General features: G+C 55.0%; 5 protein-coding genes across 10 annotated transcripts in view; 3 read left to right on the top strand and 2 right to left on the bottom strand.

Moving 5' to 3' along the window:
* Positions 1-25,149, top strand: part of EIF3G (eukaryotic translation initiation factor 3 subunit G) — a 30,278-nt gene that overhangs the window by 1,459 nt on the left and 3,670 nt on the right. The gene's annotated exons all lie outside the window — the stretch shown is intronic.
* LOC104378678 (hepatic lectin-like) lies at positions 1,719-6,381 on the bottom strand. Of its 4 annotated transcripts, none has more exons than XM_086630948.1 (6): positions 5,173-6,381; positions 4,156-4,263; positions 3,217-3,291; positions 2,701-2,852; positions 2,246-2,358; positions 1,856-2,026 (listed from the first exon to the last, which is right to left on the bottom strand). In XM_086630948.1, exons 1-6 carry the CDS (start codon positions 5,213-5,215, stop codon positions 1,891-1,893), a joined length of 627 nt encoding a protein of 208 aa, XP_086487074.1. In that variant the 5' UTR covers positions 5,216-6,381; the 3' UTR covers positions 1,856-1,890. The 4 variants fall into 4 exon arrangements, with proteins under 4 accessions (XP_086487073.1, XP_086487074.1, XP_086487072.1 ...); XM_086630946.1 differs by having other exon boundaries at positions 3,217-3,437; positions 4,156-4,259; XM_086630947.1 differs by lacking the exon at positions 2,246-2,358 and having other exon boundaries at positions 1,719-2,026; positions 3,217-3,437; positions 4,156-4,259.
* On the bottom strand, positions 6,819-9,523 carry FBXL12 (F-box and leucine rich repeat protein 12). Its single transcript, XM_086630945.1, has 3 exons — positions 9,435-9,523; positions 9,275-9,347; positions 6,819-8,159 (listed from the first exon to the last, which is right to left on the bottom strand). Exons 1-3 carry the CDS (start codon positions 9,521-9,523, stop codon positions 7,386-7,388), a joined length of 936 nt encoding a protein of 311 aa, XP_086487071.1. The 3' UTR covers positions 6,819-7,385.
* On the top strand, positions 9,602-10,430 carry UBL5 (ubiquitin like 5). 2 transcript variants are annotated; one of them, XM_086630954.1, is made up of 5 exons: positions 9,602-9,650; positions 9,816-9,873; positions 9,954-10,037; positions 10,199-10,236; positions 10,319-10,430. In XM_086630954.1, exons 2-5 carry the CDS (start codon positions 9,818-9,820, stop codon positions 10,360-10,362), a joined length of 222 nt encoding a protein of 73 aa, XP_086487080.1. In that variant the 5' UTR covers positions 9,602-9,650; positions 9,816-9,817; the 3' UTR covers positions 10,363-10,430. The 2 variants fall into 2 exon arrangements, with proteins under 2 accessions (XP_086487080.1, XP_086487079.1); XM_086630953.1 differs by having other exon boundaries at positions 9,812-9,873.
* On the top strand, positions 11,089-24,182 carry PIN1 (peptidylprolyl cis/trans isomerase, NIMA-interacting 1). 2 transcript variants are annotated; one of them, XM_086630951.1, is made up of 4 exons: positions 11,089-11,168; positions 13,676-13,876; positions 19,854-19,964; positions 23,757-24,182. In XM_086630951.1, exons 1-4 carry the CDS (start codon positions 11,111-11,113, stop codon positions 23,864-23,866), a joined length of 480 nt encoding a protein of 159 aa, XP_086487077.1. In that variant the 5' UTR covers positions 11,089-11,110; the 3' UTR covers positions 23,867-24,182. The 2 variants fall into 2 exon arrangements, with proteins under 2 accessions (XP_086487077.1, XP_086487078.1); XM_086630952.1 differs by lacking the exon at positions 23,757-24,182 and adding an exon at positions 22,559-22,653.

The raw sequence follows: 25,149 nt of genomic DNA, 5'->3' as shown, positions 1-25,149 counted from the left end.
GGGGAACCGGGGGGCCGGGGGGACGGGGAGGATCCGGGGGGTCCGGAGGGGCCCGGGGGGACCCGGGTCGGGGGCTGCCCGCCGCGAACCGGCACCGAACCACCTCAGGGCTGCACCGGGTGGGTGTCCCGGGGGGGCGGGTGCGCTGGGTGCTGCCCCCCCACACCCGGGGCCCCGGCCCCGAGAGGGGGCACAGCCGGGCACCCCCGGTACCGGGGGGCTGAGAGCGGCTCCCACCCGCTCCCCGCGGCGCACACGCACCTCGCAGTGTGCACGCACACGCGTGTGCACACGTGCCTGCACCCGTCACACTCACACCTTGCAGTGTGCACGCACACGCGTGTGCACACGCACCTGCACCCATCACACTCACACCTTGCAGTGTGCATGCACACGCGTGTGCACACCCGCTCCCTGCAGTGCACACGCACCTGCACCCATCACACTCGCACCCTTCAGTGTGCACACACACGCGTGTGCACGCTCCCTCCCTGCAGTGCACAGACATCCCTGTGCACACCTGCTGCCTGCAGCGTGCACACTTGCATCCATCACATGCACACCTCGCAGCGTGCACACGCGTGTGCACACCCGCTCCCTGCAGTGCACCCACATCTCACAGCGTGCACACGCGTGTGCACACCCGCTCCCTGCAGCACACACACACCTTGCAGCGTGCACACGTGTGTGCACACACACTCCCTGCAGCGCACCCACACCTCGCAGCATGCACACGCGTGTGCACACCAGTCCCTGCAGCACACCCACACCTCGCAGCGTGCACACGCGTGTGTGCACACACTCCCTGCAGCACACCTACATCTCACAGCGTGCACACGCGTGTGCACACCTGCTCCCTGCAGCGCACCCACACCTCGCAGCGTGCACACGCGTGTGCACACCCGCTCCCTGCAGCGCACCCACACCTCGCAGCGTGCACACGCGTGTGCGCACACACTCCCTGCAGCCCACCCACACATTGCAGCGTGCACACGCGTGTGCACACCGGTCCCTGCAGCACACCCGCACCTCGCAGCGTGCACACGCGTGTGCACACACACTCCCTGCAGCACACCTACATCTCACAGCGTGCACACGCGTGTGCACACACGCCCTCTGGGTGCGGGTGAGCGGGCTGAGCCAACTCCCACCTGAGACCAGCTCAGGAGCTCGAGGTTTCCCAATCTGGCCCAAAATGAGCTTTTTTTTGGGGTGAAAGGCGGGAAAACGTGGGGGGAGGCTGATCCCTGCGGGGTGCTGGAGCCAGAGGACCCCGTTGGTGACCAGCAACGTGACACGGAGCTGAACCATCATCAAGTTCCACGTTATAACAAGTATTGGGCAACTTTGTCACGTGGAACCCACATTGAAACAACCAAAAAAAAGAGAAAAAGTTACGAAAATTCTATTTTTTTCCCTCAGTAGGAAACCCAAACCTCATTTCCACCTCCGAAATCGCGTTTAGTGGTGGCCCACGGCTGGCTGCAGCACCAAACCCACCGTTTCGGAGCTGGAAAATTCCCGGCAGGAGGCATCAAATCCTCTGGGATGCGGCTCAGCTCTGCCATCATCCACCCAAACCTCCCCCTCCTTGATGCCACCGTGGGAAATACCCTCATCCCGCTCCCGGGATGAACCATCGGGCAGCAAATCCCATATTTTGTCCCTTTTTATCCCCAAAAACGACGAAGCTTCGTTAACCAGAGCAAGAATCATCCTTTATTTAGGCTGTGCTCCCTCCGGAGAGCTCGGATTCCTGCTCAGGACCACGGAAATCCATCCCTGCTCATCCTCGGGAGGAAGAGCAGGGAGCGGGCACCCAGATCGTATAAATTAAGAAGAAAAAAGAAGGTTTTGGTGACGCCGGAGCGTCGGCCGTCGGTTTTTGGCTCAGTTGGGCAGAGGTTTCTCGCAGACGTAGTAGCACTCGTAGGTGCAGTAGACGTCGTTCCACTTCCCGGACAACCAGACGTGGGCACAATCCTCGTTCCTGCCGCTGTCGTTGGGTTCTCCCTCTTTCCAAAAGCTGGAAGTGGGAGAAGGATGGAAGTGAGAGAGGGCAGGAGGAGCGGAGCGGAGTCCCCGGAGCTGGGAGAAGGGTTGGGATGAGCTAAATCTGTCTCGTTTGAGATGGTTTGAGGTGCTGATGTGATGCTGCGGTAGACCCGGGGGCGTGTGGGCAGCGAAGGTGCCCGTCGTTTTTTTGGGATGAAAACGCAAAGCAGGCGCCGGGTCGTTGACTCACGTGAACGTGGATTTATAGTCGGTCCCGTCAATCCATCTCCATTCCCCTTCGGAATTCTCGTCCGTCAGCCCGATCCAGAAACGCTCGTTCCTCGTCCTGAACATGATAAAATTCTGCAGCGGGGAGAGGGATGAGGAGGGAAAAACACCCAGAAACGGCACCTCGAGCCCGGCGTTGGCACCGGGGAGGAGCCGGACGGGCACAACCCCGCGCTTGGCTGCTCCGTTCAAGCATCCAGCACCGCGTGGAAGAGGAATTTTGGGATGCTGAGCCGGCAGCGGGATGGCAGAGCAGGGTCAGCCTGCTCTCTGCTGGCTGATGCAAAGGATAACAGCGACGGCGGGGCGCGCAGGGTGGCAGCCGGGGAGGTATCGGGGTGCTGCGGGCAGGATTTGGGGGTGCCAGGGCTTTTCCTGCCTGGAATCAGTTTTCCTGCCTGGAATCAGGGACTTTACCTGCTTGGCGAAGCTGTTGATGACGGCCAACTGCGAGTGCATCTCTTCGCACCAAGCCTTCGCCTTGTGCCAGCTCGTTCGGGTCAGGGAGAAGTAGTAACATTTTCCATCAAAGTATTCCCATTCCCTGGAGTTGGGGCCGCAGGGAAACACTGGTGGAAGAAAGATGAGGGAGAAGTCAAGGGGATGAGCTGGTCCTCGCCCGGATCATCCCAGCAAGAGGGTTTTCCCAACAAGGCTCCGGTGTCAAACTGGTGGAGACACGTTTGAGCTTCGCCGTGGATTGGATCGTCACGAAAGCGGCAACCGGTGCCCGAAAAAGCCTCTACCACAAGGAAAAATTGGGGATTTTTTCCTAAAATATAAGTGTTTGCTGCCAGGAAAGCTGCAAAGGGGACGGAGATGCTCTGCACCACCTCAGGGAAGCAATCCAGAGCGGGAACGTTTTGGGGACAATTTAGGGAAAGTTCAGAGGGGAAGAAAAGCTGGTGGGTGTGGGCAGCGGCCAGGACTTACACAGAGAGTCCCTGCTAGAAAAGTTCTGGTTCCATTCCGGGTGCACCTCGTGGAGTTTCGAAGAAATGGCCGAAACTGTTAGAGAGAGACGGAGAGATGTGGGGTGAGCGGTTGCGTTGCCACCCGTGCGCCAAGGGTTGCCACCAAGCACCTCGCCCTGGCAAGGAGACGTGTTTCGTTCTGGCTTCTTCATTCTGCTGGGGCTGCACTTTGGCAACAGCCTACGGGGCAACGAAATCCCAAAGAAAACTTAAAAGTGTGGAATCATAAGATCGTAGAAGGGTTGAGGTTGGAAAGAACCTTCCAGATCATCTTATTCCAACCCCCTGCCATGGGCAGGGACATCTTATGGAATCCCAGAATGGGTTGGGTTGGGAGGGACCTTCCAGACCATCCAGTTCCAACCCCCCTGCCATGGGCAGGGACATCCTCCACTACACCAGGTTGCTCCAAGCCCCATCCAACCTGGCCTGGAACACTGCCAGGGATGGGGCAGCCACAGCTTCGCTGGGCAACCTGTCCCAGTGCCTCCCCACCCTCAGAGGGAAGAAAATATCGGCTTAGACCTTGGATTATCCAGTATTTTATGATTTATGAAGTGTCCAAGGCCAGGTTGGATGAGGCTTGGAGCAACCTGGTGTAGTGGAAGGTGTCCCTGCCCATGGCAGGGGGGTTGGAACGAGATGGTCTTGGAGGTCCCTTCCAACCCAAACCATTCCATGATTTACATATATATATTTTAAATACATTTCTATGTATTTTATACACAGATGGAAGCATGGACGTCAGTGGTCACTACATGGGACAGTCTGGGAGCTCTTCTGCTCCTCCTGTCCTCTGGAATTAGGACCTACAGAGTCCTCTGGAGCACGAGCGTGCCCTTAGACCTCACATATCTCTTGGTCCCACCTGCCTAATTAATTAAAGATGTCCTGGTACCTCTGGAGAGTGACACGGCGAACAGGGTGATGATCAGCAAGAAGGAGAGGGCCAGCAGCAAGTAGACGGTGAAAAAGGATCTCAGCTTCTGCTGGAAGAACCTTCTGTCTTTAAAAGAAACCAAAAGAGATGTGAAAATATTCCCCTCGGATCACCGGGATTTCTTCCTACCTCCTCTTGGTTCCGTTTATAGAAGGGTTAATAAATAACCCGGAATAGTTAATTATTTGCTACAGAAGCCAAAATGTTGATGATAATTCTTGTTGAGACCAACCTGGGGGGCTTGAAGCCCCCCCAAAGCAGACATGGTGCCTTGTGCCAGCGATGGAGTGGCCTCGCTGGAGGTCAGGGCAGGTGATCTCGGGTACCACCACAAAAGCAAAAGAAATTCTGAGCTCACGTCACGTATTTTGGGCTGTGACACGTTTCTGACCCCTCCTTGGCTGTTGAGGAACCCTTTTCAAAAGGGAAACGGTTCTCCAAGTGACAGTCCATGGTCTGGAGGGCTTCTTGCTGTCCCTAGCAGGCATCAGGTGGCTTTCTTGGAGGGGTTGGACCTTGGAAATACCCTTGGGTTCCAAGGTTTAACCCTGGGAGGTTTGCTGGGCTGCATGGTTTGGGGAGCTTGACTTGGGAAAGCTCCAGGAAGAGCCCAGTTTTGCTCTGGTCCGGGATGTTTCCAAGGCTCAACGGTCTCAGGTGTTGCTGGTTGGGCACCACCAGCTTCACGACACCAACAAAGCCCCTTTCCCTGACCTCGTCTTCCATCTGAGCCTCAACCCCAGGGACAAACTCATCAGGGTGGGGTTCCCCATCCCAACCAATCAACCCCGCTAGAGCTAATTAGCCAAATTGCCTCAGTAGGGGAGGAAGAAGAGCATGGACCTTCCTCTCCCTCCGAAACCAAGGGTGTAGGTGGAGAAAGACCACGCTACGAGATACGGTCTCGTTACCCTCTTTGCTCTTGCCCATCTCCTCGAGGTGGTGGGTCGAAGAACTGGCGCAGCCCACTTTTACCTTCAAAACTGTGCAGATTGTCGTGAAGATGTTCCTCATCCATCCTGGTAAGCTGTGCCTGGGAGGGGGATGAAGCTCAGGACCAAGCAAGGAGAAGCTTTTTCACCAAGGTCTCTGGAACAGAGAACTTGCAACGCTTCCAGGGATGTTCAGCCCGACGGTTATAATTTAACCAGCCGTTCTCCAGGCTGGGTCCTATTGGTTCCTCCTCAAAACAGCAGCTTGGATCGTGTCCACTTCCAACAATTCATCCCTCTGGAGCTTTTCCTCCAGCCAAGCTGGATGTCCTTCTCTGTTTGCAACTTTCCCAATCTCTTTGTAGTTAAAAAAAAAACCCAACAAAAGGGCAAATTCTCAAGTTTCTGAAGGTGTTTCCTCCAAGGGTGGAAATAAACGGGTCTGGAAAACAGGGAAGAGTCTTTGGTTTGGGAATCAAAGCTGAAGGCACAGGCAGTGCCCCAGCAGAAGAAGGGATCTGGGTCTGCTAAAGCACCAGTATGAAGGTGCTGGAGGAATCTCCGTGCCACGGAGGCGTCGGAGCAGTTTCCTGACGAAGGGTCGCTCCCCGCGGCGATGGAGAACCCGGGAAGTTTGGGGCCTGTTTTCGTTGGGTTCGTGGATTTGGCAACAAGAGACACCAGCTCCACAGCAGCGTTATTTATCGATATATTGATTAATCTTGATTGATTAATATTGATATATTGATTGCTGCATCATGTCTGTGCGTCCCTGGAGATTCTTCCACCATTTCATCTATATTTGCTCTGAAACCTTGCCTCCAGTTCATCCCATGAACTGGAAGATCCCAAATTCTGCTCAACCAGCTCTGAAACCTTGCCTCCAGTTCATCCCATGAACTGGAAGATCCCAAATTCTGCTCAACCGGCTCTGAAACCTTGCCTCCAGTTCATCCCATGAACTGGAAGGTCCCAAGCTCTGCTCAACCAGCTCTGAAACCTTGCCTCCAGTTCATCCCATGAAGTGGAAGATCCCAAATTCTGCTCAACCAGCTCTGAAACCTTGCCTCCAGTTCATCCCATGAACTGGAAGGTCCCAAGCTCTGCTCAACCAGCTCTGAAACATTCCAGTTCATCCCATGGGATGATGATGAACTGGATGCAACGTTCATGGGATGAACTGGAAGGTCCCAAGCTCTGCTCAACCAGCTCTGAAACATTCCAGTTCATCCCATGGGATGGGATGAACTGGATGCAAGGTTCATGGGATGAACTGGAAGGTCCATTATCCCATCTCCAAAAACCATCATCCCGCCTCCCAAAACCGTCATCCCGTCTCCCAAAACCGTCATCGAAAGTTGAAATTAAAAAATTTAAATAAATTTGAATTTTAAAATTGGATTTATTTGATTTGATTTAAAAACATCCCCGGCTGACGCCATGGCCTAGGAACACGCCCGGTGTCGGTTATCCGGCGTTACGGCACGGCGGGGAGGAGGAGGAGGAACGTGGAATTCTTTATCCCAAATAAAAAGGGATGAGGGAACGCGGCTGCTCCCGGGAAAACCCGCCGGTAACGGCAGCCCCGGCGATGCCCGAGAGCACGCGGTGCCAACCCGCCCACCAGGCAAACGCCACGGGTGGCTCTTGGGACAAACCCCACGAGGAAAACCTTCCCGAGGGGCAACCTGGAGCCCGGGATTTGAAGGAAAAGTGGAATCATGACACTATCCCGACCTGGAAACGCTCGCTGGCCGGGCTCTTCCAAGAAAACAGCAGCCCTGGCACACGTTCCCGAGGTGCTTCTTCCCTGGCAGAAGTTCGGAGCGTACGTGCGGGGCGGTTGAGCAATCGGAGTTAGGTATTAACTGGAAATCTGGGATTTGGGCTGCCAGATCCATGTTTTTTTCTGGGTTTTTTTCGCTTTGTTCCTTGAATTCCGCCCTCGTTACGCCGCTGCCGGATGTTTCGTGGAGGAGGAAGAGGAGCACGCAGGGGTTACACCTGTAACCTCAGCTCATCCGTGGTGTTCCCAAAAGCTGGGGGCTTCCCTATCCCCCCCAATCCCTGGAAAATGGAGCGGGTCCTACCAAACACCAACTCCTGCCAAACCATTTTCCAGGAGACACTTGCTGGTTTAGCCCCGAGAGGAATTTTTTCCCCCAAAAATACGAAAAAGAAAACAGGCTTTGCCCAAAAAGGAGCACTTGAGGCAAAGAAACGAACGGCAAAAGCTCCGGAACTTCCATCCGTGTGTCAAGGAATGTGTGAACAGCTACAGTGGGGCAAACTCTCCCGGATTTTATCCATTATCCCGTCTCCAAAACCATCCCGGCCTAACTGGAGGTTCCTCAGCCGGGGCAGCGCTTGGCACAACGCGATGACGGCGCCGGGTGAGACCTTCTCGCCGAGATCCAGGCCCAGCGTCTCCAGGCACCGCAGGGATGCCAGGGAAGCCAGCCCGGCATCCGTCAGGGAAGAGGCATTCCCGATCTCCAGGACACGGAGCCGCTTCCCGTGGCGCCCGATGGAAGCGGCGGCGGCGTCGCCGACGCGGCAGTGGAGCAGCACCAGGCGCTCCAGGTCCTCCAGGTGCGGAGCGGCGCGTTGAATCCCGGTGTCCGTCAGGCGGTACGTGCCGGAGAGGCTCAGCGTTTCCAAGCGGCTCCGGGAAGAGACGTCGAGCAGGTGGCGATCGGAAAACGCCGGGACGTGGCGGATCACGAGGTGCCGCAGCCGGGAAGCGATGCCAGCGCCGCCGCCGCAGAACCACGCACCGGGAATTTCGCAGCGGTTCAGCTCCAGCGTCGTGAGGGACAGCGGGATGCTCCGGTACGGGATGGGGCGGAGGTCGGTCTCCGTCAGGCACAGCCGGCGCAGCCGCGGGCACCGCTCGCCCAGGGCGGCCAGCAGCGCCGGGGAGAGCAGGCGCGGCGCGGCGCCGGAGCAGAGCGTGCCACGCAGCCGCAGCGCCCGCAGGCTGGCCGGGAGACGGTGCCGCACCAGGTGCCACAGGGTGCGGGAGGTGAGCTGGGGGGGGGGGGAAAGGGCCCTTTCCAGGGGGGGAGCACCCCCTTGGCCCCCCCCCCCACCTGCAGTGGGGTGATTTCAGCCCCTCACCCCCAGTAGGGTGATTCCCCGCCCCCCCCTCCCCCCGCAATGGGGTGATTTCAGCCCCCCCAGTGGGGAGATTTCATCACCCACCCCCTCCCCAGTGGGGTGATTCCCCCCCCCCCATCTCCTCCCAGTGAGGTGATTTCACCCCCCCCCCGTGGGGCGATTTCACCCCCCCCTAAGTCCCGTCCCCCCCCCCAGTGGGGTGATTTCATCCCCCTACCCCCCCAGTAAGGTGATTTCACACCCCCCCCCAACACTCCCCCACCCCCAGTGAGGTGATTTCCCCCCCCCTCAGCCCCCCGCCCATACTGGGGTGATTCCAGCCCCCCCAGTAGGGTGATTTCCCCCCCCCTCAGCCCCCCGCCCATACTGGGGCGATTCCAGCCCCCCCAGTGGGGTGATTCCCCCCCCCCTCCCTCCAGTGAGGTGATTTCCCCCCCCCCTCAGCCCCCCGCCCATACTGGGGCGATTCCAGCCCCCCCAGTGGGGTGATTCCCCCCCCCCTCCCTCCAGTGAGGTGATTTCCCCCCCCCTCAGCCCCCCACCCATACTGGGGCGATTCCAGCCCCCCCAGTAGGGTGATTCCCCCCCCCCCCCCGCCCCAGTGAGGTGATTTCCCCCCCCCTCAGCCCCCCGCTCATACTGGGGCGATTCCCCCCCCCCCCCCCCCCCCCCCCCCTCCAGTGAGGTGATTCCCCCCCCCCTCAGCCCCCCGCCCACACTGGGATGATTCCAGCCCCCCCAGCGAAGTGATTTTCCCCCCCCCCCCCCCAGCCCCCGCCCATACTGGGATGATTCCAGCCCCCCCAGCGAGGTGATTTCCCCCCCCCCCCCCTCAGCCCCCCGCCCATACTGGGATAATTCCAGCCCCCCCAGCGAGGTGATTTCCCCCCCCCCCCCCCCTCAGCCCCCCGCCCATACTGGGGCGATTCCAGCCCCCCCAGTAGGGTGATTCCCGCCCCGACGGGTGCCCCCCCCACCGTGGGGCGATTTCATCCCCCCCCCCACCGCCCCCCGCCGCCCCATACCCGGAGAGGGCTCAGATCCACGTCTCTCCAGACCGCCCGGTCCCCCGCCAGCCGCTGCCAGCGCCGGCAGACCCTGCGGGGGGGCGGGGGGGGCGGTGAGCACCGGGGGGGGGCGGCCGGGGGGGGCGGCCGGTCCCGGGGCCGGTCCCGGGGGTCCCACCTGGCCGCCCGCAGCCGGTCCCGTAGCGGCAGCAGCTCCAGAACCCGCAGCAAAACCGAATCGGGCAACACCGGCAGCTCCGCCGCCATCTTAAGCGGCTTCACCACACCGGAGGGGGGAACGGCGGGTGCGCGCGTCACTTCCGCTTCCGGCCGAACTTCCGGTAACTTCCGGTTCCGACGCAGGAGGAGGGACGCGGAGCTCGGGAGAGGCTCGGTGGGTTCCGGGAGGGGCTCGGAGGGGTCGAGACCCCCCTGTTTAACCCCTCCCTCTCCTCCCCGGTGCCTTTTCGCTCCTCCCCGTTAACCCCCGGTGTCCCACCCCCCCCTCCCGGTGTCTCCGCCGCCCCCCCGCCGTTAATTCCTCTCATCCCTCAGGCAGCCATGATCGAAGTGGTCTGCAACGACCGGCTGGGCAAGAAGGTGCGGGTGAAATGCAAGTATCCGCGGGAAACGGAGGGATTTTGGGGGGCGGGGGGGGTCTCCCGGTTTCACGGTTTTTCCTTAACGGCGCCGCCAGTACCGAGGATTCCATCCGCGATTTGAAGAAGTTGATCGCGGCGCAAACCGGGACCCGCTGGGACAAAATCGTCCTCAAGAAGTGGTGAGTGGGGCTGGGGGGGTGGAGGAAGCGGATCTTGGCCCGGGATGGCGGGGGGGGGGAGGCCCCGACGGCCCCTCCGGGGCCGTCGGGGCCCCCCCCCCCCGCCATCCCGGGCCGGTGAAAGCGATACCGGAGCCCTGATAGCTGTGTTTTCCCCGCAGGTACACCATTTTCAAGGATCACGTCACGCTGGGCGACTGTATCCTTCTCCAGGCGGGTGTTTTCCGGTGTTAACGTTTTTTTTTTTTTCCGCCATCCTTCTCCTTAATTCCATCTTCCAGATGAGATCCACGACGGCATGAACCTGGAGCTCTACTACCAGTAGCGGCTGCCGACCCTTCCCGCTTCCCCTCGGGGCTCTCTTCCCCGTTTCCCCCAAAATCCCCGTTTTTCCCCCCCAAATCCCCATTTTTCCCCCCGAATCCCCGTTTCCCCCCCCCCGAATCCCCGTTTCCCCCCCCAATCCCCGTTTTCCCCCCCCAATCCCCGTTTTTCCCCCCCCAATCCCCGTTTTTTCCCCCCCCAATCCCCGTTTCCCCCCCAAATCCCCGTTTCCCCTCCCCGAATCCCCGTTTTTCCCCCCCAAAATCCTTGTTTCCCCCCGCTAAATCCCCGTTTTTCCCCCCGAATCCCCGTTCCCGCCCCCGGTGGCGTCGAGCCGGAGCCATGTTGAGGCTGTAAAGCTCTGGAATGGTTCAGTGGTTTATAATAAACGTGTCTCTTGAGCCTCTGGTTGTTGCGTGGCTCCGGGAGGGAACCGGGACACCGGGAGCCGCCGAATCCCGGCGACGGGAACGACGCGGTTCTGTTTCTCTACGCCCTTTACGTCTTTTGGCCACCCGCGGCCACCGTCGCTCCTGCGTCACATGCCCAGACCCGCTTCTGGCTTCAATGCGGCCTCCAGCCCGCAGCCAATGAACGCCGGAAGGGCGCGCTCTTGCACCAATAGTAGCGCGGGGAGGGTGGGCGCAGCCTTCCTTGCGGCCAATCAGAAGAGGGGAAGGGCGCGTTGGCTCCGCCCCTCCCCGCGCCGCTGAGGCCGGGCCGGGTGCGGGAGGCGCAGCCGAGGGAAGATGGCGGAGGAGGAGAAGCTGCCCGCGGGGTGGGAGAAGCGCATGAGCCGCAGCTCCGGTACGAGCAGCGGCGGGGCCGCGGGGCCCGGGAGCGGCGGGCTGTGGGCAGCGGGGCGCGGGGCGAGCCGCGGCGGGGCGCGGGGGGCGGCCTTGGCGGTGGGGGGGGGGGGGGGGGACGACATGATGCTGGGGGGGCGTGCGGGGGGTTTGGGGCCGGGGCCCGGCGGAGGCAGAGCGGAGGAGGCCGGGTTGGAGCCCGGCAGGACGCTGTGCCCGCGGGGAGGCCGCAGAGGTCCCCTCGGTGGTCCTGTGGTGGTCCCCTTCGGTGATCCCCTTCGGTGGTCCCCACGGTGGTCCCCTTCGGTGGTCCCCACGGTGGTCCCTTCGGTGGTCCCCACGGTGGTCCCTTCGGTGGTCCCCACGGTGGTTCCTTCGGTGGTCTCCTTGGTGGCCCTCTCGGTGGTCCCCATGGTGGTCCCCTTCGGTGGTCCCCATGGTGGTCCCTTCGGTGGTCTTCTCGGTGGGGCCTTTCGGTGGTCCCCTTTGGTGGCCCTCTCGGTGGTTCCTTCGGTGGTCTCCTTGGTGGCCCTCTCGGTCATCTCCTTGGTGGTCCCCACGGTGATCCCTTCAGTGGTCTTCTCGGTGGGGCCTCTCGGTGGTCCCCACAGTGGCCCTCTCAGTGGTCCCATGGTGGTCCCCTCGGTGGGGCCACGGTGGTCCCGGGGAGGAATGTTGTCCATTGGGCTGGTGCTCCCAGTGGGATTTTGTGCTTTGCAGGGAGAGATTTCCCCGCTGAGCGGCTCCAGAGCATTCCCAGGACATGGTGGTCGTCAGCCTGGCTGCTCTGCACGTTTGCTCGAGGTGGGGGCGGAAAGAGGGTCCGTGCAGACCCTTCTTTGCCGGAACGACCGTGGCCAAAGCATCCTGGAGGGATTGAGCTCCGGGGCTGGCTGGAGTTAGCCGCTCCGGGCTGTTGGTTGGGATGGCAACCGGGAATTTGGGCTGTTTGCCACCAGGTCGGAGCTTCCCACCGGGCAGCTCTGCCGTTGCAACCCCCCACCATGGTTTGCTGGGCTTTTTTTCCCGAGTTTAGTCCGCTTGGAGCTTCAGTGGGGAGCTCTGGGATGAGGAATTCCCTAGGAGAAGGCAGGAATCATCCGTCGGTGCCGTGGGTTATCGCAGGTAACCCACGCGTGGCTTTGAGCAGCGGAATTCCGTGGCTTTGGCGGTGGATGTGGCAAGAGGTGACTCCCCAGGAGCTTCGTTTTCCAGGGAAAACGTGACCCTTTTGTGCAGGAAGGTCTTATTTTCGGGTCGAAAAAAGGGGATTTTCAGCAGGGAAGCTCTGTGCCACACAAAGAGGTGGTCTTGGCTACCAGTAACTCTGCGGGATGTGCTTACTGGAGGCTTTTTCACTGGTGTAAGTAGGGGTAGAGTGAGACTCAGGCTTATTCCCACGCCAGAAACGCGGCACCATCCACCTCCGGGTGTTGCCGGGGAGTGTTTGTGGTTCCTGAAGGCATCAGCGGGTGTTTTGTCGCTGGTCTGTGCCAGCATGGAGCATTGGGAAGGCAGCTGGAGCCTGATTCCGTCCCAACGGACACGATTCCCTAGGAAATCCTGAAGTCTCGTTTCCCACCTGGTGCGTTTGAGCTGATGGCGCAGCCGAGCGCTCGCAGAAATCGCGTCGTCGGGGCCGAGGGGCTGATTCCGGGGGGGTCAGAAATGGATTCTTGAGGTCAAGTAACACAAGAAGGACATGGAGCTGCTGGAGCGGGGCTGGAGGAGGCCACGGAGATGATGGGAGGGCTGGAGCACCTCTGCTCTGGAGACAGGCTGAGAGTTGGGGTGTTCAGCCTGGAGAAGAGAAGGCTCCGGGGAGACCTTCCAGCACCTCCCAGTGCCTAAAGGGGCTCCAAGAAAGCTGGAGAGGGGCTTTGGGCACGGGTGTGGAGTGACAGGACACGGGGTGATGGCTTTGAACTGGAAGAGGGGAGATTTCCATAGGATCTGAGGAAGAAATTCTTCCCTCTGAGGGTGGTGAGGCACTGGCACAGGTTGCCCAGAGAAGCTGTAGATGCCCCATCCCTGGCAGTGTTCCAGGCCGGGTTGGATGGGGCTTGGAGCAACCTGGTGTAGTGGAGGGTGTCCCTGCCCATGGCAGGGGGGTGGAACTGGATGATGTTGAAGGTCCCTTCCAACCCAACCCATTCTGGGACTGTAGAAGATGTCCCTGCCCATGGCAGGGGGTGGAACTGGATGATCTTTGAGGTCCCTCCCAACCCAACCCATTCCATGATCCTATAAGGTGTCCCTGCCCATGGCAGGGGGGTTGGAACTGGATGGTCTGGAAGGTCCCTCCCAACCCAAACCATTCCATGATCCTATAAGATGTCCCTCCCATGGCAGGGAGGTTGGAATTAGATGATCTTGGCAATCCCTTCCAACCCAACCCATTCCATGATAAGCAGCTGATTCTGGGGCTCGGCCGGGACCATTTTTTGTCGTTTTTTGGTTTTTTTTTTTGGTTTCCCCTCACCCCAGCCCCCCCCTCTGTGCCCGCAGGCCGTGTTTATTACTTCAACCACATCACCAACGCCAGCCAGTGGGAGCGGCCCAGCGGCGGCGGGCGCAACGGCCAGGGGGAGCCCAGTAAGGTCCGGTGCTCCCACCTCCTGGTGAAGCACAACCAGTCGCGGCGACCCTCGTCCTGGCGGCAGGAGCGGATCACCCGCACCAAGGACGAGGCTCTGGAGCTCATCAATGGCAAGTAAACGCCGGAGAGAGAGAGGGAGCGGGATGCTGTTGGAGGGGAAAAGTCATTTTTAAGGCTGGGGTTGGTTTGGTGTGTCAGGAACCTGCTAAATCCTTTATTTTTGATATTTTTTTTTTTGATTCGAACACGGACTTTTGTGCAGCGCAACCACCCGCTGCAAAATTCTTTCTCCAGGATTCAGTGACGTAAAGACAGGTCCCATCCCCTTTGTGTTTGGGTTTATTTTTCTTTTTTATAATGTTATTTCCAAGGTTCGTTTGTATTTCCTTTGCAAATGCGCGTTTTTCGATTAAAAATAAACTGATTGAAAGCTAAACCAGGTGTTCTTTAAACATTTCTTTTTATTGAATGGCACTTCACCCCTTGCCCAAGCAGCAGAGTAAATTCTGATTAACCTCTGCTTGAAATCGAGGTGCTTGTAGGGGGTGGTCAGCCTTGGCCGAGGTTGTATGGATGACCTGATTGGGTTTTTCCCAAAAAAAAAATCTTCTGGCTTGTGACCTGGACCAGGAGCCAGGGTCCTGCGTGTCCTCCAGGATAGGTGGTGTTGTGCAGCCTGGATTTTTCCGTGCGGCGCCGGCAGTGGGACGGAGTCGGCGTCGTGCTTCTTCCGAACACGGAGGTTTTGATCTGACGGAAGCGAGTTGGAGCTCCAGCTGTTCCTGTTGGCTTTTTCCTCTTAGGAGAAGGAATTTGGGGGCTCGGGGTGAGGTTTAAACCAGTCCCACCAGTTCAGCGATGAAACAGGGACCGTGCTCAGTGGTGCTTTCTGGTTGCCAAGAGTGGCTGGTGTGCTCTGGGCACGGATACGTGCCGCAGTCCCGTGCCTGCCTTGTCTTTTACGGCTCCAGGAATGAGGGAGGGAAGACAGGGAGCGTGTTTTGGCTGTTGCCCCTATCCTAATCCACCAGAAATTTAAGGACTCTCTCGTTTGGAAGCCCTGGGAGGGGAGGTTGCTTTGTTAAATAATAGGAGCAGCGAGGCAGCGACCAGCAGGTGGTATCTGCTCACCGCCTTTTGGAAAGGGAGGTTAAATTGCCTGGCACAGATGGGAATTTTTTGAGGGAATCGTGTCCTGCAGCTGAGAAAACGTGAGCAGAGGTGACAAAGCAGGTGGAAATCTGTGCCGAGGGAGTCGGGGCTGTGGCAGAGATAAAGAGATGGAAACAACGTCAGCCGAGCTGCAAATTCTCCCTCTGCCTCTCTCTCCTCTTCCTTTTTTCCCTTTTTTTTAAAGAATAAAACTCTTCTGGAGCCTTCTCCTGGAGCCATGCTTGCCAAAAGGCCACCGCAGAGGTGATGCGATGCACGACGCTGCCGTGCTTTGAGCAGGAATTGCTGAGCTTGGGTCCTTTTAAGAGGGAATCACTTGTGGTTTAGAAGGGAAAGTTGTCCCTGCAGAGGTATTTCGGGAGCTTTGGAGACTTTTGGATATGCAGATGTTCTAGAAACTGGTGGTATTTAGAAGCCTGAATTATTTGTGCTTAATGTTTGTCGTCGTCGTTCCTCGTTTGGGTGGTTTTCTGTGAGATGCTTTGCGACCTGAGAAAGGTGATGGAAAGGAGCTCCTGGAATTTTCCTTGGCTCAAAAGAATGGGATCAACTTTGGCAGCTTCCGAGCCTTCTCACTGTCCCATAACTTGTGTTTCGTGCTCTCCCTGTGGTGTCTGAGAGGAAAGACCTTGTGTAAATACCCTGTTTGTCTTCTCCCTAAAGGCTTTTAGGGAATTAATTCCAATAATGGGAATACCGTTGTCAAAAAAAATAACACCCTGAGCACCTTTGTGTCCACGTTTGTCCCATAAACACTATTCCTGGGAAGGTCGTAGGGAACGTCAGCTTGTGATGAATTATTTTAATTAAGTTTCTAGAAGTTACTTTCAGTTTCTAGAAGTTACTTTCAGTTTCTAGAACAGCTGGAACTTGTTGGGAGAATGCTCAGAATCCGTGAGCTCCTCTGGACAGATGTGCTGGACCTGGTGGATGTAGTTATCACCTGGAATTGGCTAAGCTGGTCTCCAGGGAGGGGTTTGACAGGCACAACACCACACGTTTTCCTGGTTTGGTGGGAGATGGGGTCTCTCCAAGATCTCCCTCCCAACTCTGCTCTGGTGTTAAGGCTTCATGGAATAAAAACCCAGGAAGGAAATTTGATTGGGGAGCTCTGTTCCTGCAGGAGAGGAGACGGGAAGTTGGTCCCTTCCAACCCAAACCATTCCATGATTCAATAAGATGTCCGTGCCCATGCAGGGCAGTTGGAACTGGATGGTCTGGAAGGTCCCTTCCAACCCAAACCATTCCAGGATTCCGTAAGATGTCCCTGCCCATGGCAGGGGGTTGGAACTGGATGGTCTGGAAGGTCCCTTCCAACCCAAACCGTTCCAGGATTCCAGAAGATGTCTGTGCCCATGGCAGGGGGTTGGAACTGGATGATCTTTGAGGTCCCTCCAACCCAAACCATTCCATGATTCTATTCTATGAACTTGGCTGATGTCAAATATTCCATTCGACGGCTCTTCCCCGATAATCAGGGGGGTTGGAGCTGGAGGGGTGCGTGGTCTGGGAATGGTTTTGAATCCCTTAAGGAAGTCACAGCGGAGAATTACCCGCAGTTTAGCCCCCCCCGTCGTGCTACAGCAGGACCTGGAGGGCTCAGCTCACCGGATGCTTTTCCCATGGACGGTCACATCGCCGGGAACGCGGGATTGGAAAAAAAATTCCAGATTTGAGCCTGATCCTGACATTAAAGGCAGCAAAACCCCAGCCAGCCGGGCTTTTTGTCCCTGGTGATGTAGGTCATCCCTTCTGCTGCTTCTGCTGGCAGCCCTCCTTTGCACTTCACTTCCCATTAATCTTTTGGAGCGTGAGCCCGTCCTGGTGTGCGATATTCCGGAGGAGCTCTTGGCTGTGCCCTCTGCTGTGGCATTTCCCACTGGTGTCCTCTCTGCCGTGGGCACCGCCGCTCCGGTGCCACGTTTCTCTCTTTTGCCATTTTGGAATTAGTGGTGATTCCACGTTTCCATCCTTCTCTTTCAGATCGAGCTCTCTGCACATCTGGAATTGGCAAAAAAAAAAAAGCTGGCAGTGCTTCCCCACCCTCCAGCCTGCTGTTTGCCTGTTTTGTCACCTTCCCCCTCTTTCTTGGGGCAGAATCAGCTGGGATTCATCCCAAAATCCAGCTCCTGAAAGCTTCTCTTCCCCAGTATTCTCCATTTCAGCACGATCCGTTGCCGTTCTTCATCTTTGCTCTTTTTTCACCATCTCCCCTTCCTCAATCCCACTTAACACCTGCTGATTTTTAGGGGCAGTTCCTTAAAACCTGGATGGTGCTTAATCCGTGGAATTTGGCTGAGATCATCTGGGGAAAAAGCTCCTCAATCCCACTTCACAAAGTTTAGGCACAAGCTGCAGGTGTCTCCTGCTGGTCCAGGTGGCATCAAACAAGTTCCTTGGCTTCAAAAAAAACCTTAGGCTTTTTCCAGGGCTGATCCCTGGCATGAAACGAGGAGGTTTTATTCATTCTGTTCCAGTGTGTAGGTGACTGGTTTTCCCCACGAACTGGTGAAACCCTCTTTCAAGCACCAGGACCCCACTGGTGTGACCAGAGCAGACAGTTTAGGATCTCAAAGTCAACACTCCCATCCTTAATTTGGATCCTTAATTGCTTTAACATCCTAAAGCTGGGATTTTGGACACTTCTGGATGCGATGCCCGCCGGGTGCTCGCTGGGGATTGGCAGCTCTGTGCGATGAGATGCATATTTCTGGTGGTGCAAGCACGGATTTTTGGGATAAACTCCTGTTTTGTCACCCAGTAGGACTGTTTGTGCTCCAGCAGCTTAGTTTAATGGGATGAACCGGCATCAGTTTCTTTTCCTACCACGGGAATCCTTTGAACTGCCTTCCACCCAGATAAAATAATCCTTTTTCTCTTTTTAACGCAGGATAAGTAGCTGTTCTCTTAAATTTGGCAGGATTTCAGACTTTCCTGGAGACTTTCTCCACCGGCACGCGTGCGCTTGGGGCCGCAGGTAGGATAAACACGGATAATCCCGTTAGGTAAAGCAGGTTCTGCCCTTTGGGAATTAAAAGAACTTTCTGTGGCTGCTGAGTGACGTTCAGGGCACTTGTTTAATTCCGAGGAAATTCTAGAACCAGAGGGAATCCATCTGCTCTTCCCGTTTTTACGGGAGGGAAAAGCAAACCTCGCTGTCCTCCGTGGATGCCGGAGCTTGAGGCCAGTGGCAGCTGATTCCAAGTGGGACTGGATTGGAGAGGAAAAACGGGCTGTAGGGTGGAAGGCTGATCCAAAGACTTAAAATCCCTTCGTTTTGGTCTTGTGAGCACTAAAGTGGGATAAAGAAATAAATTTAAAACCTGGTAGCCTGTGTTTTCGGTCGCTGCTGGATACATCAGCTCCCTCCTCTCCTTAAGGAATGTTTTCTTGCCTGCCCCCAGCCCTCCCAGGAATTTCCTCAGGTGGATAAAAATATAAAGTGTTAAAACGAGCTGGGAAATACTCATTCCTTCATCCTTTTGCATCACAAACCATCCTCTTCCTTTTGGGAGAGCATCGTAAAGCCGAACTCCTGAATTACCTGCGTGACCCTTTTCCAGGTAGGGATCTTCCACTGCTTGTGGATGCTCATCCCGATTTTTTTTATCGTTTTAGGGGTTTATCTGGCAAAGTGCAGACTCTGTGCACGTGCAGGCTGCAGGGCTTACTCGGGAGTGACCTAAAATTGGGAATTTAGTTATCAAAACCAGGAGGTTTGATAGTTTCGGAGAGGGAAGCGCCACTTGTCTTGGTTCTTCTGTTGAAGAACATCAGTTGCTTCCCAGTTTTTGGTTTTGGAGGTGGAAAGCTGCTCGGGTTTGGACTGGAAGGCAGTCAGGCTTTGCCTGATCTTTCCAAAGCTGCTGGGAAGTTTCTGGGAAAAGGGCTTTAAAAATTAAACAAATCCTTAGTGAGAAATGAGTTTAGCACGGAGAGTTCCTGTTCCTCTGCGCTTCAGGATTCTTCTGGGAGAAGAATGCTTAAAATACACGGATGGATGATTTTTACAACATAATTTACTCTAAATTTATCCCTCGTGGTCCAAAGCGCAGAAGGAAAACCCTCTGGCAGGAGCAGGCTGCTGGGGTGGGGGGGGGGGGGTAACTGGCAGCCGGACCTGGCAACTGGTTTTAAGTTATGTTTTGGTGGGAGGTGGCTGCAGGTCGGACCAGTGATGGTTTGGGGTTGTGGTTACTGGTGAAGGAAGGAGCTGGAGGGGGTTGAGCCGCAGGGAACGGCGCGGGATTTTCTCCTCGTCTCCAGGATCCGTGGAAACGTTCCCCGCTGGCATCTCCGGAGTCTGTGATTAGTGGCTCCACGATGGTGTCGTTGAGCTGTTGGCTGGAAAAATGGGATCCCTCTCCTAAATTTTCGTGGTCCGAGCTCGCAGCGGGGAGTTCCGCCGCGCCAGGACGGCGAGGAAGAGCTCTGGGTTAAAACTTCACGTGTTTCTTAACTGACCTTTTAAAAAGCTGTCTTGATAAATAATTCCCTCCTCTGGGATTCTCCCTGCTCCGTCTCCTACCGAGGGGAGCCCTTCTGGAATCAAAAGTTCATCTATTTCCAAACCCAATAATAAATTTCCATGTTTTGGGGAGAGGAGGAGGAGGAATCAACTTTTTTTTTTTTTTTTTTTAAATAGAAGCTTGAACCGAAACGGACCACGAGGCGAAGATGGGAACGTGCTTGGAAAAAACCAACGGAGCCAAGTGCTTTTGGGGTGTTGGGAAAGTTTGGGAAAGTTTGGTTCTGGCTCTGTCTTCGTTCAGGAGGTTTGGAAACCTCACTTTGTGTGCGGACGTGGCCGTTTGTTCCCTTCTTTCCCCGGGTTGTAAAGCTTAAGGGAAGATTTTGGGTTTTTTTTTTCCCCAATTTTTCCTTCCCTCTGACTGAATGACTCTGTATTTACAGGCTACATCCAGAAGATAAAATCAGGAGAAGAGGATTTTGAATCCCTGGCTTCCCAGTTCAGCGACTGCAGCTCGGCGAAAGCGGGGGGCGATCTGGGAGCGTTCGGAAGAGGTGAGTGGGGCTGCCAGGTGAGCATCCTGGCAGGGGCTGGGGATTAATAACACACCCCACTGCGGAGGGAATGAACTGGAAATGGAATTCCATGCTGGGCAGCCTGCTGGGTGGGAAATGGAACTTGATGCCTAGGAGTTAAACCAATTAGGAATGCAACCATAATGTTATTCCAGGCAGAACCATAATATTATTCTAGGCAGAGATGTGCAAACACCTGGCATGAAATTGGCTTTTCCCTCTGGAAAAGGATTTTCCAGTTAGGCTGAATGGGAATCCAGTTGCTCAGGGTAATGAGCCGTGAATAAGGATAAGCCTGGCTAACGGCACGCCGGATAAACGATTCGGCGACGAGAAGATTAACAAATTGGGGAAATCAGGACAATTTGCAGCCTGCTGAAATGGTGTTGCTGGTGAGGGGATTTGTTATGGGATTATTGATCCAAAAGCTGGTGGATTCCACCTCGTTAAGGAGATTTGCTGGTGTGGGAGGAAGAATCTTTGGGATGGGAAGGTTTTGCTTTGTCCCACGGATGCTTTTTGCAGTGATTTCCGCCAGGAGGGAAATAAAAAGCGATAACGTCGTGAGTGCAGCTGCAATATCCAAAGAAAAACCCCCAAATCTCTTTACAGCGGGAGCATCCATGAATATTTTATTTGAAGAGGGCCAGGGAATGCTGTCCTTATTGTTATAATCCATACCCCAAAGTCCCAGGGACTTGCAGCGATCCCGAAACGGTGAGCAGCAGCCCAACGTGGTGTTTTCCTGGAAGTGTTTTTCCAAAGCTCATGCTCAGGGGTCGTGGGAAGTGAACTGAAACCTTCGGAAGCCCCTTCCCTGCTCCGACCCTGCCTCGAATCCGTGGCTTCTGGGAACTTTGCACAGCTGCATCGCCGTGCCCGGCTGCTGGCTCGCTCGGGGTTTGAACATTCCAGCAGAAAACAGGAGGGTTTCAATGGAAAACAGGAGGTTTTAAACATTTCAACAGAAAACAGGAGGATTTGGACAGAAAACAGGAGGTTTTAAACAGAAAACACGAGGGTTTGAACAGAAAACATGAGAATTTAAACAGAAAACATGAGGGTTTAAACATTCCAGCAGAAAACAGGAGGGTTTAAACAGAAAACATGAAGGTTTAAACATTTAAGCAGAAAACATGAGGATTTGAACAGAAAACATGAGAATTTAAACAGAAAACATGAGGGTTTAAACATTCCAGCAGAAAACTTGAGGATTTAAAACAGAAAACTTGAGGATTTAAACATTCCAGTGGAAAACATGAGGGTTTGAACAGAAAACATGAAGGTTTAAACATTTGAACAGAAAACATGAAGGTTTAAACATTTAAACAGAAAACTTGAGGGTTTAAACAGAAAACATGAGGATTTAAACAGAAAATTGAGGGTTTGAACAGAAAACATGAGGATTTAAACAGAAAACATGAGGATTTAAACAGAAATCTTGAGGGTTTAAACAGAAAACTTGAGGGTTTAAACATTCCAGCAGAAAATATGAGGGTTTGAACAGAAAACATGAGGATTTAAACAGAAAACTTGAGGGTTTAAACATTTAAACAGAAAACTTGAGGGTTTAAACAGAAAACATGAGGATTTAAGCAGAAAACATAGGGATTTAAGCAGAAAACATGAGGATTTAAACATTTCAACATGGAACCTGAGGATTTAAGCATTTCCAAGACCGGCGGGCTCGCGTCCCACCCCGCGTGCAGCCCCTGCTGCTGAAGCCCACCCAGCTTTGGGAAGTTCAGCTGCGCTCGGAATGTAGATTTGTTTTTTATTTTTTCCCCCAAAAATGGTGTTTTTAATCACTCTTCCTTTTTAGGGTGCAGCGTGGCTACAGCTTGGCACCGGTTCCATCCTCCAATAGCTCCTTTCAGGCAGGAATAAACAGGGATAATTTATTGGAATTATAAATTAATAATTTCTTAAAAATGGGTTTTTATTAACCCTAAGGTGCTGTGTCTGCTGGTTTGGGGTCAGCAGAAACTGAGCTTTTTGGAGATGTATGGAAAGAGATGGTTTTTTAAATTTTTTTTTTTAAATTATTATTTTTTTCTGGCTGCACCAAAAATTACAGGAATGTTGCAAAAGCCAATTTCCACTAGATGGCATTGGAACGGCACGTGGTGGCCAAACCCCTGCGCTGTCCCTCCACCCCCCTCCCTGCCTCTTCTTTTATTTTATTTTATTTTTTTTTTTAACTGGGCTGAAAATGGAATTTGTTAGAACTTGGAGCCCTGGTTACTTCAGAGGTGAAGTTATTAAAACATTTCAATTTGTCTTCCTGAAACCCTTTGAATAAGTCATGTTTCTGCTCACGGAAGACCGCTGCGGTGCAGCAAAGAGGCCGTTACCGCATCCGAAGGAAAGATTTCGGGTCCTAGTGGAAAATAACCGGAAAAAATTCAGGTGGTGAGGCTGGTCTGGCTGCCAGTGGCTTTGTCACTGGAAACTGGGAGCTGGGGGAGCTGCTCACCTCTCCCAGCAATGAATCCAAACGCTGAAACGAGGAATGAAACTCTGCAAAGCCGCGTGCTGCGGTAATAAAACACCTTTTTTTTGTTGTTTTGAAGGAGAAAATACGGAGCTGGAGCTGTTGCTAAGCCTGAAAGGGAGGAATTGAGCATCTTTTGTGGCATCTCTGCCTGGTTAGAGAAAGGGGGATGGATGGATGGTTGGATGGATGAATGGATGGGTGGATGGATGAATGGATGGTTGGATGGATGGTTGGATGGATGGTTGGATGGATGAATGGATGGTTGGATGGATGGATGGATGGTTGGATGGATGAATGGATGGGTGGATGGGTGGATGGATGGATGGATGGATGGATGGATGGATGGATGGATGGATGGAGTCCTGCAGTAAAACATAAATTCCGGAGGTGCTGCTGGGTTGGACATGATGCAGCTGGGATGGGCAGTCTCTGACGGGGCCAGGAAGGTCTGGTTTGCAGAGAGAGCAGTAAATCCCGTGGCATCTGCTGCCCATCCAGCTGCCAAGGAGCTGGCTGCAGCCCCTTCCTAACGTGCTGCGGAGTCCCAGGCTCCAGCACCTGCCTCCGGAGCTCGGAGACGGGTCGTCGTGAACCTCCAGGAGATCGATGGCCCTGGAAGTTCATCAACTGAAGTCCATCAACCTGCTGGCGAGGCGCTGGTCACCTTGAGGGAGGCTTTGTGAGCGTGGTCAGGGCTCAGAGCAGAGGAGGGGTTCCTTCCCTCTGTTCCTGGGGCTGTCACCTCCTGGCATTCCCTGCTGGGTGTCTTCTTCTCCTGCTGAAGCTGAGAGTCCCCCATTCAGGCTTCGACCTAAAACCTCGTTATTTCAGCTGGGGTGGGTGGTTGCTCTGCTCTAACTTTCATCCCAGGGAACTGGATCAAAATACCATCCCTCCACTACACCAGGTTGCCCAAAGCCTCATCCAACCTGGCCTTGAACACCTCCAGGGATGGGGCAGCCACAACTTCTCTGGGCAACTTCTCTTTTTTTATTATTTTTTTAAAAATTATTATTAAAATAGTGCTCTGTGAGCGTCTTTCCTCGCTGCGCTGCCGTCGGCAGGAGCTGAACAAACCCCCCCTGTTTAAAAAAGAAAAAAGCTGTGTCTGTGCGTGGGTGAGTTGTTTTGAGTCATCTTCTGGGAGGAGATGACAACAAAATTAACCCCTGCCAGGTATTAATTGGTGACTTTGTTGTTTTGCCTGGAAGCTGTCGGTCCCCCGGCATCTTCTGCTGGTTGCTGGGCTCAATTTTGGTGTCTGCTCTCTGCAGGTCAGATGCAGAAACCTTTTGAAGACGCCTCGTTTGCGCTGAGGGCCGGCGAGATGAGCGGACCAGTTTTCACAGAATCAGGGATCCACATCATCCTACGCACGGAGTGAAGTGCCTTGGCCAGGTGGCGGAAGGAAAGGGGCGAGGGGAAGAAAGGCGAAAACAAAACAAAAAAAAATATAAAAATAAAAAATGAAACCTACTCCAACCCTGCACTCTCCCGAATGAACTTCATATCCAGTTTCAAAAAGAAAACAACAACAAAAAAAAAAGCTCATTTCATATCTCAGCATCTTCTGTGGCACCTGGCACACAGTTTTTCACCTGCATGGTTAGCCAAGGGTGAGAAAACAATCGGAATAAGCCAGTAGCATCTTCCAGAAAGCAGAAAGAACGTGAAACCCAACGTCCTGGCGCGCCACGGCTGCTCCACGTTCTCCTCCGGCGAGGAATTGTCAGGAATTCCGTGCTTCCCACCTCCCCCCCCCTCCCAGTTAGAGACACGGAGTATTTATTGCGGCGCCGACGACGGCGAACGCTGGTGCTGTGACGGCACGAGCTCCCCGACCCTCTGCATGTTTGTGGCAACCCCTTCCGATCCCGGATGGAATTTGCTCTGCGGGCCGGTCCGTCGGCTCCTGGGACTGGGATTATCTAAAGCCATCCATAAATCGACCGCGAGATTAGCCAAGGATGAGCCAGCTTAGCACGAGGTGTCCGTCCGGAGCTTCCCTTCCCGCAGCCGTCTCGCCGTGGGTCGTCCCTCCGTCCCGGCGCGCGGCGGCACCGGGAGCCCTCCCCGTTCCGACTCCAAGATGCCTTTTGGTTCCGGTGGCAACCAAGAGCGGCTCATGGCCAGTAGCCCCCCGCTGCGGGAAGGTCGGCGGCAGCCCGGGATGCAGGATGTGGGATGCAGGATGCTCCGTGCTTCCCGGTCCAGCCCCACGTCACTCCGTGATTCAGACACGCCGGTGCCGTTCCGCGGGGCGGACTGGGTTGGGGATTTTCAGTTTTAGCTAAAAAGCTGTTGGTTTGACTGGTTTGGTTGGTTGATTTTTTTTTTTTTTCCCATCCCTCCTCAAGCTCCTCTCGATCCACTCGTGGTTTCAACACTGTAAATCCTTGTTTTCCGGTTGCGCTGCGTTGCTTCCGTTTAGCGAAATAAAAACGGGGGAAAAAAAGAATGAAATAACTGTAAATCCCAGCTTTGGCCCAGTGCAAACCAGCTGTCCAGTCCCAGTTCTCTCCAGCAGACAATAAAGCCCTCTCCAGTTTAATGCTTGGAGCGCTCCGGTGTTGATTTATTGGTTATTTCTCCTCCTCTGCCGGCAGGGACCTTGTGGCTCTGTCAGGAAAACACAAAGCTCTGCGAGACGTGCCGGGTTGGCTCTTG

The sequence above is a fragment of the Tauraco erythrolophus genome, unplaced genomic scaffold (genome assembly GCF_009769465.1).
Source record: "Tauraco erythrolophus isolate bTauEry1 unplaced genomic scaffold, bTauEry1.pri scaffold_61_arrow_ctg1, whole genome shotgun sequence".
Taxonomy (NCBI): domain Eukaryota; kingdom Metazoa; phylum Chordata; class Aves; order Musophagiformes; family Musophagidae; genus Tauraco; species Tauraco erythrolophus.
This window is presented reverse-complemented; position numbering and strand designations above follow the sequence as displayed.

Coding starts and splice junctions, on each gene's coding strand:
- FBXL12 (XM_086630945.1), bottom strand. CDS start 9,523: ATGGCGGCGGAGCTGCCGGTGTTGCCCGATTCGGTTTTGCTGCGGGTT. Junction 9,348..9,434: donor GACCGGCTGCGGGCGGCCAG/GTGGGACCCCCG, acceptor GCCCCCCCGCAG/GGTCTGCCGGCGCTGGCAGC. Junction 8,160..9,274: donor TGGATCTGAGCCCTCTCCGG/GTATGGGGCGGC, acceptor CCCCCCCCCCAG/CTCACCTCCCGCACCCTGTG.
- LOC104378678 (XM_086630946.1), bottom strand. CDS start 5,211: ATGAGGAACATCTTCACGACAATCTGCACAGTTTTGAAG. Junction 4,260..5,172: donor CAATCTGCACAGTTTTGAAG/GTAAAAGTGGGC, acceptor TTTTAAAGACAG/AAGGTTCTTCCAGCAGAAGC. Junction 3,438..4,155: donor CGCCGTGTCACTCTCCAGAG/GTACCAGGACAT, acceptor GTTGCCCCGTAG/GCTGTTGCCAAAGTGCAGCC.
- PIN1 (XM_086630951.1), top strand. CDS start 11,111: ATGGCGGAGGAGGAGAAGCTGCCCGCGGGGTGGGAGAAGCGCATGAGC. Junction 13,877..19,853: donor GGCTCTGGAGCTCATCAATG/GCAAGTAAACGC, acceptor CTGTATTTACAG/GCTACATCCAGAAGATAAAA. Junction 19,965..23,756: donor TCTGGGAGCGTTCGGAAGAG/GTGAGTGGGGCT, acceptor TGCTCTCTGCAG/GTCAGATGCAGAAACCTTTT.
- UBL5 (XM_086630954.1), top strand. CDS start 9,818: ATGATCGAAGTGGTCTGCAACGACCGGCTGGGCAAGAAGGTGCGGGTG. Junction 9,874..9,953: donor AAGGTGCGGGTGAAATGCAA/GTATCCGCGGGA, acceptor CGGCGCCGCCAG/TACCGAGGATTCCATCCGCG. Junction 10,038..10,198: donor AAAATCGTCCTCAAGAAGTG/GTGAGTGGGGCT, acceptor TTTTCCCCGCAG/GTACACCATTTTCAAGGATC.